This window comes from Cryptomeria japonica, chromosome 10, assembly GCF_030272615.1.
Source record: "Cryptomeria japonica chromosome 10, Sugi_1.0, whole genome shotgun sequence".
Lineage (NCBI taxonomy): Eukaryota > Viridiplantae > Streptophyta > Pinopsida > Cupressales > Cupressaceae > Cryptomeria > Cryptomeria japonica.
The window spans coordinates 403,210,846-403,227,969 of record NC_081414.1 but is presented as its reverse complement, the minus strand read 5'-3'; the positions used below and the strand labels follow the sequence as shown (position 1 = coordinate 403,227,969).

The 17,124-nt window shown below is 36.0% G+C and overlaps 1 protein-coding gene across 1 annotated transcript in view; it reads right to left on the bottom strand.

Moving 5' to 3' along the window:
* Window positions 1-16,538, bottom strand: part of LOC131038489 (probable histidine kinase 6) — a 29,726-nt gene extending 13,188 nt beyond the window's left edge. Inside the window, exons 1-7 of the mRNA XM_057970927.2 lie at window positions 15,324-16,538; window positions 14,227-14,499; window positions 10,544-10,710; window positions 5,223-5,456; window positions 4,900-5,086; window positions 4,673-4,724; window positions 4,224-4,453 (exon numbers count right to left, since the gene is read on the bottom strand). Of these exons, the coding sequence (XP_057826910.1) occupies window positions 4,224-4,453; window positions 4,673-4,724; window positions 4,900-5,086; window positions 5,223-5,456; window positions 10,544-10,710; window positions 14,227-14,499; window positions 15,324-15,719 (1,539 nt within the window). The 5' untranslated portion in view covers window positions 15,720-16,538. The remainder of the gene's footprint in view (window positions 1-4,223; window positions 4,454-4,672; window positions 4,725-4,899; window positions 5,087-5,222; window positions 5,457-10,543; window positions 10,711-14,226; window positions 14,500-15,323) is intronic.
* Window positions 16,539-17,124: the final 586 nt, after the last annotated feature.

Below are 17,124 nucleotides of genomic sequence, written 5' to 3'. Positions count from 1 at the left end.
CAAGTGTCACTATGGAAGAGGTTAGGCTCATCGTGTCCAGATACATTGAATCTGCAAAAGGGGAAACTAGACACTCACCTCAATGACAATAGTAGTTGTGCCACTTGTCATGTTCTCACTCTTTCAAACTAATAGTCTTGGGAAACCCTAATTAGGGTTTGTAACTTTCAATCTGGGCCCTTGATCACTGTTTGATCTCGTTCGTTCATTATTTTCCTGAAAAACAATATAAGGCTACCTCCTCTCATTTGGAGAGTGTGAGGTTTTTGACATATTGTTGCGTGAAGGTCATTTTCAAATAATATATTGCATATGCGCTTTCTCTTAAGGCTTTGTAATCGTTGTTGTTTGAATGATTAGCATGGTTTCAATTTCCTCGACACTTTAGTTAAAGTTAATTTAGATTTGCTTTCATGTTGCTAGAATGGAATGAAGGATTTGATAAGTGTTAATTGACGGTGTATCTCTGCTCATACTTTTGGTGAATGGATGATTTCCATTTCACTGTGCAAAGTTAGTCTGAGCCTATCCTTTGTGCATGCCAACATTTCGATCATAAGCACAACCCGTCAAAGATTGCACCTGCTTTGTGTAGTTGTCCTCAGTGTGGCGAAGCAAAGTGTGGTTTCCTGAGAGCACCCATTTAATATTGTCTCTAGAATTCGTAGGATTAGATCAGCTTTCTGAAACCCTATCCCTTTTTCCCTTTTTGAAGATCTAAATCTCGAAAATCCAAATAAAAAAGAGAGAGCCTAAGATTGCTAAATCCGTCTAAGTCCAGAAGCTTAAAAGACATTTGTTAACGTAAGTCCCCCTTGAGATTTTCAGCAAACACTACCCGAGTAGCTATCCCACTAAAGTCGCTTGTTTGCACATATAGACCTTGGAATCAGCAGTGATTTTTCAGGAGAGGATAGAATACCTTTGGGTATCTTATTCTAATGTTTGGTAGATGATAAAACAGACACCAACACATTCATATCAAATTCTAGATCAGCTGTTCCACCAACATTGCAAATGCCTTACACCCCACAAAAGCATATCACAAGAAACTCTAAAACAAAATAATCTTTGCGTGATATTGCAGTAATGTTTGTCTTCCAAGTGTGCATGGGGTAAGTCCTTGTTTGCAAACATCATAAAGGGAAGCATTTTGCACATCTTAATTTGCATACACACCTTGCATTTCTTCTCAAAAGATGTCATACAGACACTTAAGGACACATAAAACTTCAATAGTAATTTAAGTAGTAAAACAGGCATACTAAATTCTCTTGCGTGAATGATAGCAAATTCTCAATAAACTTAGTGCCCGCAGCATTTATTTGAAAGATTTTACTATTGTTAGCATGAAAAACAAGTAAAAATCTAGCACGGACTCCTATGCTAAGAATAGTTTGCTTGCATGCAAAGCAAGCTTATTACATAATATTGTCCAAAAATACTAAATTTCATTCAATCTTCAGATAAATTCCTGATAACGATAACTACAAACTAACAATAGAACTTCTTGAAAATAGTCTGGAACTAGGCAATCTACAATAGATGCTATTTTTTTTAGAATATGGCCATCTCCTTGAAAATGATTATGAATAAAAATAGCACAAGCTATATATAGGTCGGCTAAAAGTACACTAATGTTGACTACTTGGAGTTCCTTGGAGGCAATGGTTCTAATGAAGTTCTCATGTTCTGATCATGGCAGATCCTCTAATGAAAATCTGAAACTCTAACAATTCAACTATCTTGGTGACTTGAATCTGATTTCATCTCTTTTCCATTGATTACTCTCTGCACCAAACCAAAATTGAAATACACAATTTTGAATGCTCTGAAACTCCCTGGATCTCGATAGCAAGCTTTTGTCTTATATGTTGTGATGAAATTATTGGAGAAACCTGTATACTGCTGTTAAAGATCAATGTGATGATGACCAGCTGCTCAAACCCTAACAAATCAGTCAAAACCAAGAGAATAATATTCTTCAAACTCATTCTGCAAGAAAAAATATCTGCTCACAAACCTCACTTAAGATGGAGGCAAATCAGCCAAAGGTTCGAAGATAAAGACTGATTGTCAATTAAAACCCCAGGCGTTGTCTTTTGTATGAAAGTCATTTTCTGAGTAACTTCCTAAAACAAAACCCTTGCCAAATGAAAATAGCTCAATTCCAATGCAAATTATTGCTGATATAAGATTCCTTCAATGGAGATTGATGAGAAAAACGCTTGAAATGCAATCACCCAAGCAAAGATCAATGAAAGCTCACTGAATATCTGATGGAAAACCTACTGTAGATGACTCAAACTCACTGATATTGATAAAAGTCCTTCAAAAATCAGTCACAAAATTGGTACATGTGAATCTATAAGACTGGATTTGATTAGATTTTTCAGATACTTGTTTTAATGGTGTTGAGGATCTAGGCCTCTAGGAATCTGTGTTTTTCAGTGAAATTGTAGTTTCACTTTTCTGTCTCAAGGATTTCGATCATCCATTTTCTTGACTTGCGATTTTCTCTTGTATTTGCATAGGATGGCTTTATTCACTAGTCGTCTAATTTAAAATTTAGAAAACATACTTAAATTAGCTCTAATTGTCAATATGGGAGTAAAGAAAACAAATAGAGCAACAATTAGGATTCTAGCAAACCTTTGACAAAGTTTTCTTGCTGATGGAATTTACATAGCAGCTTCAGCAATACCTTCATGGTGTGGCGCCTTTAACTTTTAATGCTAGTAGCTACTATGATATTCATATAAATTATAAAGCATTTTTTATTTATCAATTATCAAGCATTCATGATTTGACCATTGATATTGTTATTATTTATCAATTGTATAGTGCATTCTCAATTATGTATTAAATTTTGAACATTTTGTGTAAATTATGCATAGTTTTTATATATTTGTAATATTAATGAGAAAAATTTCCATCCCCATGTCTATGTTCCCACATCCTGGAAACTTGGGGAAACGTTGATTATTTCTTGGTCTTGATCATCATATAAGTCCTAGGGCTTGACTACTAATAAGGAAATCAATCATTCTGCCCTCTATAATAGCAGGCCCTGATGGCGCTTTTTTAGCACCATCTAGTCCCTATGTAGATATACATCAGACCTACATCTTCTATAGGTAGCACACAACTGCACCATCAAGCAAAGACCGTAGCAGATGGACTCAATTGTAGCTGGGACCTTGTCCTTGATCTTCAAACTCATAGATCTCAGTTGTCTCAAGGCTCTGAAATCAGATCCAATTCCAAATTTGAGTTTGTCTCTCAATCATAGAATCTTGGTGGTCAAATTCCACCTTGCAATGATTTCAAGGTAAGCCTTAATTCCATCATCTATTTTTGTCTCAACTTCTCAATTATTCATTATCAGCTCAAAATTTTATCTATGGTCTGAATTGTATTGATTTATCCCTAGATATATTTCTGGGCTGTACTTATTTTCCCTACAGATATATACGTATTGAATCAAGGAATAAGAATATAATAATGGATTTCATGTATCAACTAATAAAGTGATAGGGTACTTATGTATGAATTAAAGGACACGTTCAACAGAATGTGTCCCATCACAGTAACAACTTGCATCTCTTGCAATGATAATTTATAACTAATCAGAATTAATTAGGTATATACACATGGCCAAGAAGCCTTCAAAATGAAACTTTAAAGGCCATATAGACATTGAGTCCACCCATCATACTTTGGAATCCATGGTGGGAAAGAAACTCTAGAATGTTTAGGGAGAAGAAGAATCTGATGTGAAGAATACAAGGTAAGATTTCAATATTTAATTTCAATATTCAATATCTCCAGTACAGGAATCAGGTAGGGTAGTTTGCTGGGTTTTTTTAATTCAAGTTTAGCTTGGCTTGGGTATGGTTGTACAAAAAATACAAAAAACTATTAAAAATTAGATTTTAATTTATTTTTCAAGTTACTAATCTGTTGAATATAATTTAGAGGCCTGGGTTTGCCCCTTGTTCAGCCCAGGTAAGCCCCGGGTACAGCCTGGGTACACAAATCAGCCTGGAACTAGTAGCCTGCTCAAATCAGGTTCAGGTACAAAGAGGCCAGGGAAAGAATCAAGTAACACCAAATAAAAACAGAAACCACAGTATAAGTCAAAAGTGAATTCGGCTCTTTATCTCTCCAGGAATTGCAAAGCATTTGTTCATTTATTAAAGGCATAAGAATATTGAGCATACCTCAATGCCCTTTTCTTGAGATTTTCCAGAGAATAGAGAAAGAACATCATCCAAAATAGATCGCAAACGAAAAGGAACTTCTTCCAGCTCTAACCTGCCCGACTCAATTTTTGCCTGATCAAGCACTTCATTTATAAGTGTTATTAGGGAATCTCCACTAGTTTGGGCTGTTCGTGCATAGTCTTTTTGAGTTGCATCTAATTCTGTCTCCATTAACAATCCCAACATTCCTGTAAAAAAGAAGTCAAAAAACACATTTGCATTATTTTCTTAACAGATATGATGTTTGACAATGTTCACAACTATTAGTCACATTTTTTTAAAACAAAATGCAGTGAAACATCTACCATGTGGAAAAATTTATGATATATCATTGAGGATGATGTATATTCTAATAGAGGTTCCATATAAGATTCAAAGATTCCAGTGAAATTATATTTCTCACTTACCTAGAACACCATTCATGGGGGTCCTTATCTCATGAGAAACAGTAGCTAGAAACTGCAAAAGAAAAACATCAATAGACTAAATAAACATATGACAGCAATAAAGCTTCAAAGCAGTATGCAAACATGTTATTGAAAATAATTAGAGACATAAGAATTGCAAGTAAGAGGTTGAGAAATTCTACATTGCAATTTCAAACCAGAGAAAAAAGTGGCATAAAATCAGTAACCTGTGATTTGGCAACATCTGCTGCTTCAGCCCGTACTTTCAATTCCTCCATTTTACGAAAGTCTTCCTCGACTTTAGCAATGCGGTTCAATGCCGCATCAAATATATGTAAAAATAACATAGAAATTAAAAGTACTCCAAATGACATCATAATTGCTGACCATGGCAGGGGAGGTTCCTCAGCAAACCTGGGAAGACAGGATCATTCAGACCAGAAGATTTCTTGTTGTTGGAGAGATAATAAACATATTTTTTTATTCCAGAAAGAGAGAACCATACAGACTTGGATAATCTGACTAGCATTGTATTTGCAAGGTTCATTACCTGCAAACCATCTCATGTCTACGCATTGGATCTCCAAAATTAAGTTCGCTGACATGTGATTGTCCATTTTGTGTAATATTTTGTCCATTTTCTGTAATATTTTTTCCATACATCTTGATTGGGTTTGATTTATCGGTAGTATCATACACATTCACCTCAATGGTCTGATTTCCCGCAAGTTGTCCTAGTAAAGATATCACCAATTGCTCTACATCAAATGATCCACCTAAGTACCTGCTCAAGAGGAATAAGAATGAATATTATATTCTGTGTAGGCACTTAGATCACACAGAATATACTTCTGTATCTAGCAGCTTGACCATTCTTAGGTGGTCACAGTTTTAAAATTGGATACACTTTTATGACATACTCTTAAGAGAATAAATAGTATATTTCTGCCTCAAAAAATAATCAAATAGTTCTGATCACATATGAATTTTAGTTCTGTGGACTCAATCGTTGAGATCTATTTTATATTCTTCTAGGACAACTTGGTGAGAGTTACCAAAATTATTCTCAAGTATTTTACAACTCTTCTGTAGTTAGGTGGGATTTTCAGAGACTCCATGGCATTACAAGGCTTTAAAAACAGAACATAATTTTTTTGGATGCCCGAACACAGACCAATATATATCATAACAAGTAAGACTGAATGTATAATCATGGTATTGGCAACGGGATATCTACAATGTCCTGATTCTCCAGTTCAGGTGCAAATTCAATTTTCACCTTTGGAACATACATTGGTCATGTGCATAATTATTCAATGGGAATTAATTCCTCTAAGTTGCCGGTTCGGATTCGGGTTCGGATTCGGGTTCGAGATTCGGGTTCGCAAATTCGTTCATTTTTTTTTGGGGGGGGGGTTTCGGGTTCGCTTTGGGTTCGTCCGTACAAAAACATATAGAAATAAAAAAATTAAAATATATACATATATGCAGCAGCAAATAAATAGCAAAATACACCACCATATATATTAAATTATTAATGTTGTAGACTTTTAGTCCAAATGGCAAATAACATAGCAAAATGCCAAAATACACCACCATATCAATGTTTATGTTAAAAAATAATAATGTCAACATTAACAATCAGCCATCACTGATTAAATATCATCAAAAGTCATCAAACATATCGTCATCATCCTCCTGTGGCAAATTAGAAGCACAAACAGTGCCACTGGCAGTGGTACTAGCAATCTCAGCCTCGGGAGCAGCCTCATGATCACTAAGTAGCTCATCATTATCATCATCAACTCCAAGTGCATTAAGGCGGGCAATTGAATCATCCAACTCTGCATGCTCTGGTTCAACATCCCAATGCTTTGCCTCCCCTTGTTTGTAGGTATTGTCTTTGTGTGTTAGGAGCCTCAAGTTTGAATGCACATAGACCAAGTTTTACCTATTTGACCCTTTTAGTGGTCTAATTTAGGGTTGGAGGGTCGAATAGACTAAATTAGGCAAAAAAAAAAAAATTTAAAAAGTTAAAAAAATGTCTTTTTCACCCAAATTCTTCCCGGGTTCTGCCGCTGGAACTGAAATTCGTTCCAAATACGCCAAAATTCGGCCCTCTGAGAGAATTTGCTGGGCCAAAAACGAACCCTGACAGAATTTGTAACGGACCAGTATTTGGTGCGAACCGAAGCAGGACCCGTGGGATTTTTTGCAGAATCTGGCAACTTAGTAATTCCTTGGAAGAATAAAATTATTATCAAATACCAATTAAATCGGTTCTATTGTGTTGTTTTAACTATCATGTATGAGACAAGAACCTAGAATTTGTTCCAATTTTGTCAGCTAAATACTTAATGCTCCAAATGCATCTACAGAACCCCAAAATATGTTTCTCACCTTGTTTGTAAACCTCAGTAACCTCAAGTCAACTTTTATTGATAAAACAATTAGACAAAGCCTTGAAGCATTTTAATGTTCAAACTCTCGAATAGTATCACAATCATTTGGTATCCTTTCTGAAAAATGAAGAGGCACAAGAAATTTAAAAACATTATCATCTAGGAATGGTGATATCTCCAGATTTTTAGCCCAAAGAGCATGAAGACACTCAAAATCATGAATAGACATCAAGATATCATCATCAAAATGCACTGCAATAACTCCTAGAACATGATCTATTTTGAAATTCCAAGCAAATTTCTTACTAGGTATACCTAGAGGAGGAACAAGACCATACAAATGTGGCAACAAATGAAGCCAACAGAGATTTTTTATTATGCCATCACTCTATTGTTTATAGCTTCTCCTTTTTCAAGATGATCAAAGGAGGATGAAATGAAAAACCCATAATCAACATTGAAATATTTCCAAAATTACAAAGACAAAAACCCTCCCAAGCATATAGAATCCCCCAAAATGATGAATACTAGATATGAAGCCTCCCGAAAAGACAAAACCTCTCCAAGAGTTAGGATGTCCAAGTAATCAATCATTATGCCATATATGCGAAAAATTGAATAAAATATACCTAAGGATGAATCTAGAAAAAGAGTATGCGCACAATGATAGAGGTCCTAAATACCTTTCCAACATCACAAGAATCATGAAAATTGGAGATCGTAGCAAAAAGTTATGAACTCAAAGGTCCAAAAGGGAAAATATGACTTCAACGAGCAATAAAATGCACTTGTAGAAAAATCTGGCAAAATGATCATCAGAAAGTTATGGCCAAGAGAAAAAAGGCCCAATTTGGGCACTTGGGGGGCCAAATCTAACCCGATCAGGTTTGCCTGGCTGTTGCCCATGTGACCCTGCATGAAAAAGCTGTAAAAAACATCCCACCACCAGGCAGGTGGTAGTCAGGCTGAGCAGTGGTGGCAGGGGTTGGTGGCAGCTCCGTGCGCCATTGCAAGTCTATAGCACCTAGCACTTTACACAGGACTGTGGGCGAGGGCATACACAAAACCACGAACTTGGTGAATTTTTAAAAACAAAGTTTTATTTTAACACGTCGAAAATAAATGAGTAAAACAATTGGATTTAAAAAATAAATAAATCATTGACCATACCTCCCTAGACAAACAATATGCAAACTAACACAGTGACTGTGCAAGTAAAGAATATATTTGTGAATATGCTGTCCAAATGCACAAAATATTCCCTGCAACCTACCGCTAATGCCTGCAAAGTGACTGTACAAAAATGGCAATGGGGCAAAAACAACTTCTGAGGGCCTATGGCAAAAGTCTCCAAATTTGACAATTTGATAGTCGATCTTAGGATTTTTGGGCCTTTTGGACGCAATGGCAAGGTTTGTTTTGGCCCAAAGTGCTCTGAAAATTTGGCTACCTCCCAGATGTGGCAACCACCTCCCAACTTCAAACCCTTGTAGATCTTGCCTCACAAGATCGATTCGGACAAAACAAAAGACAAAATAGACTTTCTTCAACTCTCTAAACTCAATGATGCTGGATTTGCTCCAATATGCTCCACAATGAACCTACAATATAAGCCTACAAAGAGGAAACCCCCAAATCTAGTGTTTCTTTCAAGTTACTATGATTCTCCAGGTCTTTATAAAATGCAAGAGAAGAGCATACTCAACTTTACTAGATTCACCAAGATCTCTCATCTGGCAATAGCTCTACCCTTAGATCTGAAAAAGGTTTGGAGATAGTGGAGCTTTGATACCATGTAGGAGCTAAAGATTAGCTTAACACCCCAAGATCACCTGCAAAAAAAAGACAACCTTTCCACAAAAGAGTATGCAAGAAATGAACTTTCTTCACATTAAGCTCTATGAGATATGATCTTCTAATCTATGATACAAAGTGTACAATGGCCTTACTTATAAAGGCAAGGTGACAGATAGGATTAGACAAGATGATGATATGTGTCTTAATCCTATAACATGAGACAACATAACAACCTAGGACACAAGAATTAAATGCCAAAAGATAAGATCTTACGACAAATAAGACTTCTAGAGAGATTCCTAGGACTTAACATGTGAATAGGACCTACTAATAAACTAGTTAGGTAAAATGCCTTATTCACACCAAGAGTTAGAACCCCCATTGCATGATGAAGAAAAAATGAATTTAATTTAAGGCCATTATTAAACTTAGAGAAAGAAAGCTAAAGAAATAAAACAACGATAGAATATGTGGTTTGATAGAAAAATATTCCTGAAAAAGACACTAAATAGAACTTGCAATTTCATTAAGGAGTAGTTAAGTTATAACAACTAGAGTTAAATTAAAGTTATTTTTATCAAAAAGTCAAGGAGGAGAAAAAGAGGTGTATAAGAGAAATCAAAAGGGAGAAGGAAGCATCATTGAATACATTTTATGTATCTAATTATTACTCCTTGTGGAGCATGGATTGTGGTTCAGCACCCCGAAGATGAAACTTCTCAAGTTCTCAAATTAAACTTATTAAAGGATGAAAACACCCTTATTTCCATTGCTAAGTTAGTGGATGAAAACCCCTGATTCAGGCCAATTCGGAGACAATTCACAGATATTTTAGTGAAGATAGATTACTGCAAATTTGGGCTACTCAACAGCAGATACAAAGGATAAGTTCCCTCTACTCTAAAATATATTCTAAATATTATATCTAAATTAAAATAAACTGTTAAAGCTGCAGTTCTGAAGTTGATACTATATTTATATTGATTGTGCTGCTATAGTTTTGAGTTATATTTTATTGTTTAAAGAAAACTAAGGAAACTTTAAAGGGGACGTTAAATAAAGATTCATTAGTTTTGGGACTAGCAATCAAACCCATTTGACTTTTATGGAAAGGTGATTATCGTAAGTGCTATTATTTATAACCAAAACTATGTACCATGAGATTCCTAAAGAGAAGGAAGAGATGTCAAGCCACAGCATGCGCTGATAAATAGGATGCCAATCCTGGGTCCTGACTGCAAATCCTTGATATACTATCGGCTGTGAGCAACGATCAGATCTATACAATTCCTCTAAATATGTCCATTTCATCATTTTTCAGTTAAGTCCATTGCAAAACTACTTTCATGCAATTTGATGTAAATTACGCAACCATGACTTGAAACCATTGAAGTATAATATGCTCACTCATAACCTCTAAGACTAGTGAAAGCTGAGATAGAAACCAACAATTCAGTCAAACTATTGACTTTGACCAGGCATGAAATTGAGGGTACAAAGATGCCATAAGTACTCAATTCATTTGTCTTAAGCAAACAATATCAGGACCCTAAAAAGCTAAAGAGGCTACAAAGAAACAACTCAGTTGATATTGTATCAATCCATCACCAGAAATAAATTATAACAGAATACAACAAAATAATGAAGTCTCCGTCAAGTAAAAGTTACTAACCCTGCTATTGCTTCAATGCGCTCCTCAGGTGTAGCATCAGGAGGCACATCGGTTTTGTAGACAGGAAAAGTCAATATAACTCCAAGATTTCCGGATGCTAGTTTGAAAGGATGGGTGAGAACTCCCTTTCCAGATTCTTTGGCTCGAAAGACGTTATCCCGATCCTCCTGCATGCATACCAGTAAATGAATCATAATATTATATTAATCTGACTGAGAGATTTGTAGTCACTTTACTATCAAATTGCAGGAACAAGCTGCAGAAGCCACATGATAAATGTTGTAAACAGAAAAACATAATATGACTTAAAGCCATGTTCCCAACCTGTACCTGAGCAGAAGCAATTTAACATGCACAATCTATAGAATACATTAAACAATCCATCACAGACAGACACTTGCGGCATATAGAATTATCCCATCTATGGTCTTGTAGCAATCCTGTCAAGAAATACTAATAGATTTATGGAATGTCATACATGGATATCCTTTCATATGTTCACCTAATATTGGCAGTATTGAGAAGCTTTTCTATTTTCAGGATTACCCTGAGGAAATTTTCAGGCATGTCCTGATTCCATAGACTTATGCTTATGGATTATCTTTCTCACCATATAGAAGCTTCTCACACCAGCTGTCCCTACGAATCATATTCACCAGATATGAAGAAGAAAGAAACCAAAGTTTACAGAAATGAACTATGCCATTCCGATATTTTCTGGTTGTTACGTGTTGCATGCTCTGTATCAACTTATCCAATTCACACAAAAAAGTGAAAATTTTGAAATTTCTTATAAGCGGAACCATAAAATTGGATTCTGTTTATGGTAATGATAACTGTTAGGGGCGTTGTTCTCAGGCATGCATGTTTGACCTCAAGGCTCTGCCTATTCCCCAATCTCAAGTCTTATTTTCAGCAAAGGACACGTTTATTCCTTATTTATTCTTTCATCTTTTCTAGCATCTAATAGCATCCTCTATCAACCATTCATCCTCAAGAATTATATGGTAGGCCCTATTGCATGCACAACCTGCAAACCTTTTTAAACGTGCAACTGATTCTGCTTCACATTAAACATAAAAACAAGCAAAGAGCAGTGACTCAAATATGCATTGATTGATGACACTATTGACTATGTGCACAAGAAACAAAGAAATTATATTAATTTCCAAAAGCGACAAAAGTCAATCAACAGTACTCCAGTGAATTCTAACATGATAGAAAAGTAATTGTGTATAAAAAAAAAATCTTAGGATCTAAAAAGCAACTAAACACTTAGTAGTTAGCACTAAAGCAACACAAACATAACCAGAGTGAACCTAAAGTTTTTAAACCCTAAACCATAAGATCTAAAGTACAAGAGATCCTCTCACTTTGGTATACTTGATTTGCACCTTCAGATTTTTTAACTACTGAGATCAGTTTAATTGTCTAAGCTTCAGATTTTATCTCAGCTGCTCTTGCATGAATGGACAACATACAAGCAATTCTTATGTTCTCTGTGAACATGGCACCCTTAATCCTCCAATAGATATCTCATATGAAAGCCTTTTGCTCCCAAGATTGAAAGCTCAATAATTCTTAAAAATGTTATGGGCGATTTCGCAAAGTTAATTATCAAATTGGACCCAACAGTACACATACATTCTGCAATGTAAGCTTTTCCTGAAAGACATTTCTCCTAACCTGTTCCAGCATCTGGTAGTTGAGTTTAACAGAAAACTACCTCCACATATGCAGAATCTGCTATTTGAGCTCTACACTTGAATCCATGGTAGCTTCTTTACCACAAGTCCATATCACTTTTGATTAGTCTGACTTCCATCTAGAATTCATAGCTAAAGCACCCTTATGAAAATGACTTCAAAGGAAAATGCATTAGGAGGCTTCTGAATTTTAATAGGTGACAATAACAGACAGTTGAGAAAATCATCACGACTGTGCTGTTATTCAAACCAAAGCATATTCCATTTTGGTGACAAAATTTCCATTCACAAACCTATAAGAATAAATCTTATCTCATTACAGTTATTTGAGTATTGAATTTAAGGATGTCTGACATTACATTCTTAAGTTTACTGATATTTTTGCTTTCATTAAAAATTTCTCCACATTTAAATATGCAGCTTCATACTGCTTCCAGAAGCACCAAAAGAAAAGATTTTCAGTTCACATCCAAACTCACTAATCAATATCAAGTGTAAGAGTTTTCAATTGATGTAACTGGAAATTAACCGTAGGTAATAATCTTCTTAATTGGACAACAAAACATGTAAAAAGGGAATTACAACCACCTAACATTCTTGGCAATCTACTCAACTTGAAATTCATTTTAACATTTCTAGCTCCTTTCCTTCTCTTGGAGGCATAGCTGGCTTTTGCTAGATGGGCAAGTGATGATGCAGCGGATGCAAGAGCTACCTGATGTTGAAATACATCCTCTCTGCGTAACAGTTACATATTATCTTTACTTTTACAACTAAAGCTGTTAGTGATTCATCAGAAAAGCTTTTTCAGATTGAATAGATCATATAAAGAGGAAAGGATTTGCTCACTTAGCTCAATAATAAAGTGCAACTTTACTCTGACCAGAAAACTCAATCTCGGTAGCTAGACAATGTTCCATTAGTCAGCCAAACATTAAACAATCCACAAATTGCAAAAAAAAAATCAGTGTACTAATGTGTATCCTATTCCTTCTTTTTCCCATTGGTTATATTGCAGATCAACATATGCATCATCTTCCTTCCATGCTCACATTTAGCCTCACACATCGCCAACACCATGTACTAATTGTGCTCCCTATTGGTGGCCATCATGAATTGGTATTACATCTAAAATGATCTCTATCATTTTCAAATTTCAATTCTTGGGGAATTGCAAAAACTCGGCACTCTAATTGTGAATGTTCCCAATCATTTTAGTGCCTAGGCATCTCGATTTCTTCTGTCTCAAGCTACTGCAGCTAGTTTCTACCCTCAATTGTCTGTCTCATGGAGGGAATCCAAGAGATAGAGTGACAATGACCCTTTGCAATTGACTGTGCTAGAACTCAATAGATAGTCGGTTTAAATATTTCAGAACTGTACATCTTCTTAGCCAGGATGCTTTCCTATAAAAACGCAGGCTCTCATTGAATAGATGTACATTAACAAGTACGCTGCCCAGCATCACGTGGAAGATCCACCTCTCTACATGCAAGGATGATGGCTGACAAATTTATCTGCCTAGTATTTCAGTTTAAACCAATCTATAAACAACCATACTCTTAAACACAGAACATATTTATTTAATGCATGAACCAGAAATTTGAACTTCCTCATATAAAGGAAGCAATTCGGCCCTTCCAAACGCTCAGCTAAGATCCTGCTAGTTATTTCTGAACCATTGTTATCTCAATCTGTAGTAAACATTAGAAATCTAAGCTACTTCTCGTTAGAATATAGCAGTACATAATGGTAGTGCAGATCATAAATTCCACACAATGATATCTAATATGTCAACAGAGCCTCGGGGATCTAAGCAAGGTATGTCTTCTCCTCTGGTAGCCATGCCAATTGACAATGGATGAACATATATGACTAGACAACATGAAAAAACTACCTCTGTAAGATGTACATAATACCTGATATCATCTATGGAAGTTAAGAACTTAAGCAGCAGAGAAAGATCAATTTGCGCACCTTACCACTCATTACATCACACTTATGAATTTTTTGAACAGTTCTCTGAGAGAATATTACTGGAGCATATTCATCTTGAACAGGTGCGATCTCATATTCACTCTCACATGGGTCAAGTGAATCGTTACATTCTTTTGGCATCTTTAAAATTTGCCAACCTTGCTCTTTCTCAAACTGCTCTCTCTCTGAGTGAAGAACCCTTTGAGCATATGAAACCCCAGTGGTCAGTGGTCTCTCAAAAGCTGTTTGTTCAGCGAAGTTCGCAAATGTCTCCTGCAAGAACCAACATTAGCATCAGTCAGCTCGTATATAATGGGAATGATGACCTCCCTAACCAAACAAAAAGATAAATTCCGAATAACCATTGCGACATACTCTTGCTTATATAATAGGAAAAAAAATGCCAAAAGAATACAAGGCTAGCCCTAGCTACTGAAATCAGTAAATCAACTGCATCTTATATGCTTCAATCTCATAACAGCAAATACCAACCACTAAAAGAAAAATAAGGAGGTGCTAGAGAACGTCTTTGGTACTTAACGAAAAACAAACTTGAAAGAGAATATTGGGACATATCAAAGAGTAGCTAAAGACTAATACGAGTACTAAGACAGTTCTGTGTCATCCACAACCAATGCAACTCCAAATTCTTTAAGAGAGACAAAAAGTTTCAATTACTGAATTACAAATATAAGTTCATCTCTGAGGTCATTTAAAAGAAAGTTAAGTCTGACCTACAAAATGAAAATCAACAATCCAGGTCTATTTCATCGAGAGATGTTATGTTATGAGTAAAAAGTAACAAGCCTTGGTTGCATCTACTTTGTAAAGGGTCAAAACAAATATGAGATCAGACTTCATCTTCAATTCACAGCTAACTATGATTAAAAATCAGATTAATTGTACTGGTAAAATCCACAGACTTCTCTTGATAAAACAAACATAAGACGTGTCACCAAGAGATCTGCAGTAAAGTCTGGATGCCGTAATCTCAACCAGAATTATTAAACTCTTGCCTCTAGAGTATCCACGGTTATAACTCCGTTTTACCTTCCTGAACAAAAATAAGATCTAAAAAAGAAGTTGCATGGGTTGACCTGATCAATGCTGGAGGGCTGCTTCCGAAGATGGAAAGTAGAGACTAGCAGTGCCAAAGCATGTATATGGTTCATGCTCACGTTGAACTGGTCCACCAGCATCCTTGTACGTTCATCACACATGCTTTTCAGCAAATCTTCCCTACGCTTAACAATCCCAGCATTCATATAGTGAAATATACAGAGGGAGCCCATGATTGAAGCAACTACACAGAGAAACAACAACCTTTTCAGCCATGTCCCTCCAACAACCTTTGATGGGTTCTGTTTTTTAGAAGTAGCAGAAGGCTTTTTCACCCACCATTTGAAATTCCATTTGCCTGTACCACCCAGGAGCTGATTACCACATTTACTCACAGAATCACTTCGAGATAGCATTTTGGTTTCAGGAATCATCAATTCATGTTATTTCGGGTTCCAGGCTTCCTCAATTCATGCTCTGAACGGGCCATAACCACCCATATGCCTGGAACATGCCCATCAAAACCAAGGTTGAAATAAAAGCTAGAACCATCAAGCAGACTTGATGTCAACCCGAGATTCAGCTCATACAATTCATGAAACAAACAGCAACCAGTCGGTCTTTATAGAACTGCCTGGAAGCTGATGCTGATGTCATCAGTTCAATACAGATAGTACCAATCATTATTCCTAATTGGGTGTCCTCAAACCATCATTGAGTTGACTTTAACAAACAAACGCCCAACTGCATATATTGTCCCCAGTTTGTCAAAATGCAAATCAAACGAGAATACACTCCCCCAAAAATTTAAAATTAACTGATTCTTCCGTCGTTTCTCCACCTGTAATGATAATCCTGATGCTGTATGAATCCAAGGGGGATTTTAAGATTCAATCATAAGTCTTGTGCAAGACGAATGGACGTTGCAGTACTTAAACAACGCATTCTGTATACCCAAGATAATTTCTCCATTGAAAGAGGCCTTTTCTTGGTTTTTTCGCCTTACGTTTAATTATTTTTAAGTGGGGATGGGGGTCATGATCCTTTGAACAGAGAAACAGAGAGAGGGAGGGAGGGAAGGGGCCGTTGTGAGGCCCAGCGAGGCACCAAATAGCTGGAAGATGAGGAAGAGGGTAATACGAACAGATGGAAAAGCTCATTAGCCACACCACATCCTCGTAGCTACACGTATATGGTAAAATGAAGCGAAAGCAGATCCATGATTGAGACATCTCGTTCCTATTTTCACTCTGCTGGGGCCCCTCACTTCCAAGGCGACCTTTGCTATAATGTTGGTTGGGTTCACTTTAGCCTGCCGCCTGGATGACTCTCTCAATGATGACGTAATGATGAAGCACAGAGCAACCGGACATTTGTATTTCAACCCGACACAACACGGATAAATGCCCAAAACATTATTCAATCTCTTAAATAAAGAGGGAAGATGAGATACCAAGATAGAAGTCAAAATGCATCAAATAGAGAATGCCTGCATGCAAGTAGAGACGAGAGAATGCCAATAGAAAAAGAATGTTTAGAAGCGTTAATAAAGTGGCGTGTCAGATGATTTTTCTTCAATTCCCTCTCATCCATTTCTAATAATAACATAACATAAACAATAGTTTATCTTCATATGTTTTGTTTACTACCAATAACCTACAATGCCCCATAGGTTTGGGGACTATTATTTAAGTCTTTTAAACATGTCATGCTGACCTTACTCTCTACATATATTATTCTTTTAACATTTTATTAAAAAAAACTAGTGTGATTATAGTAGTGACATGTTAAGATTAGGTGTTCTATATTTTATAATTATTATAGTATGTTGTAATATTT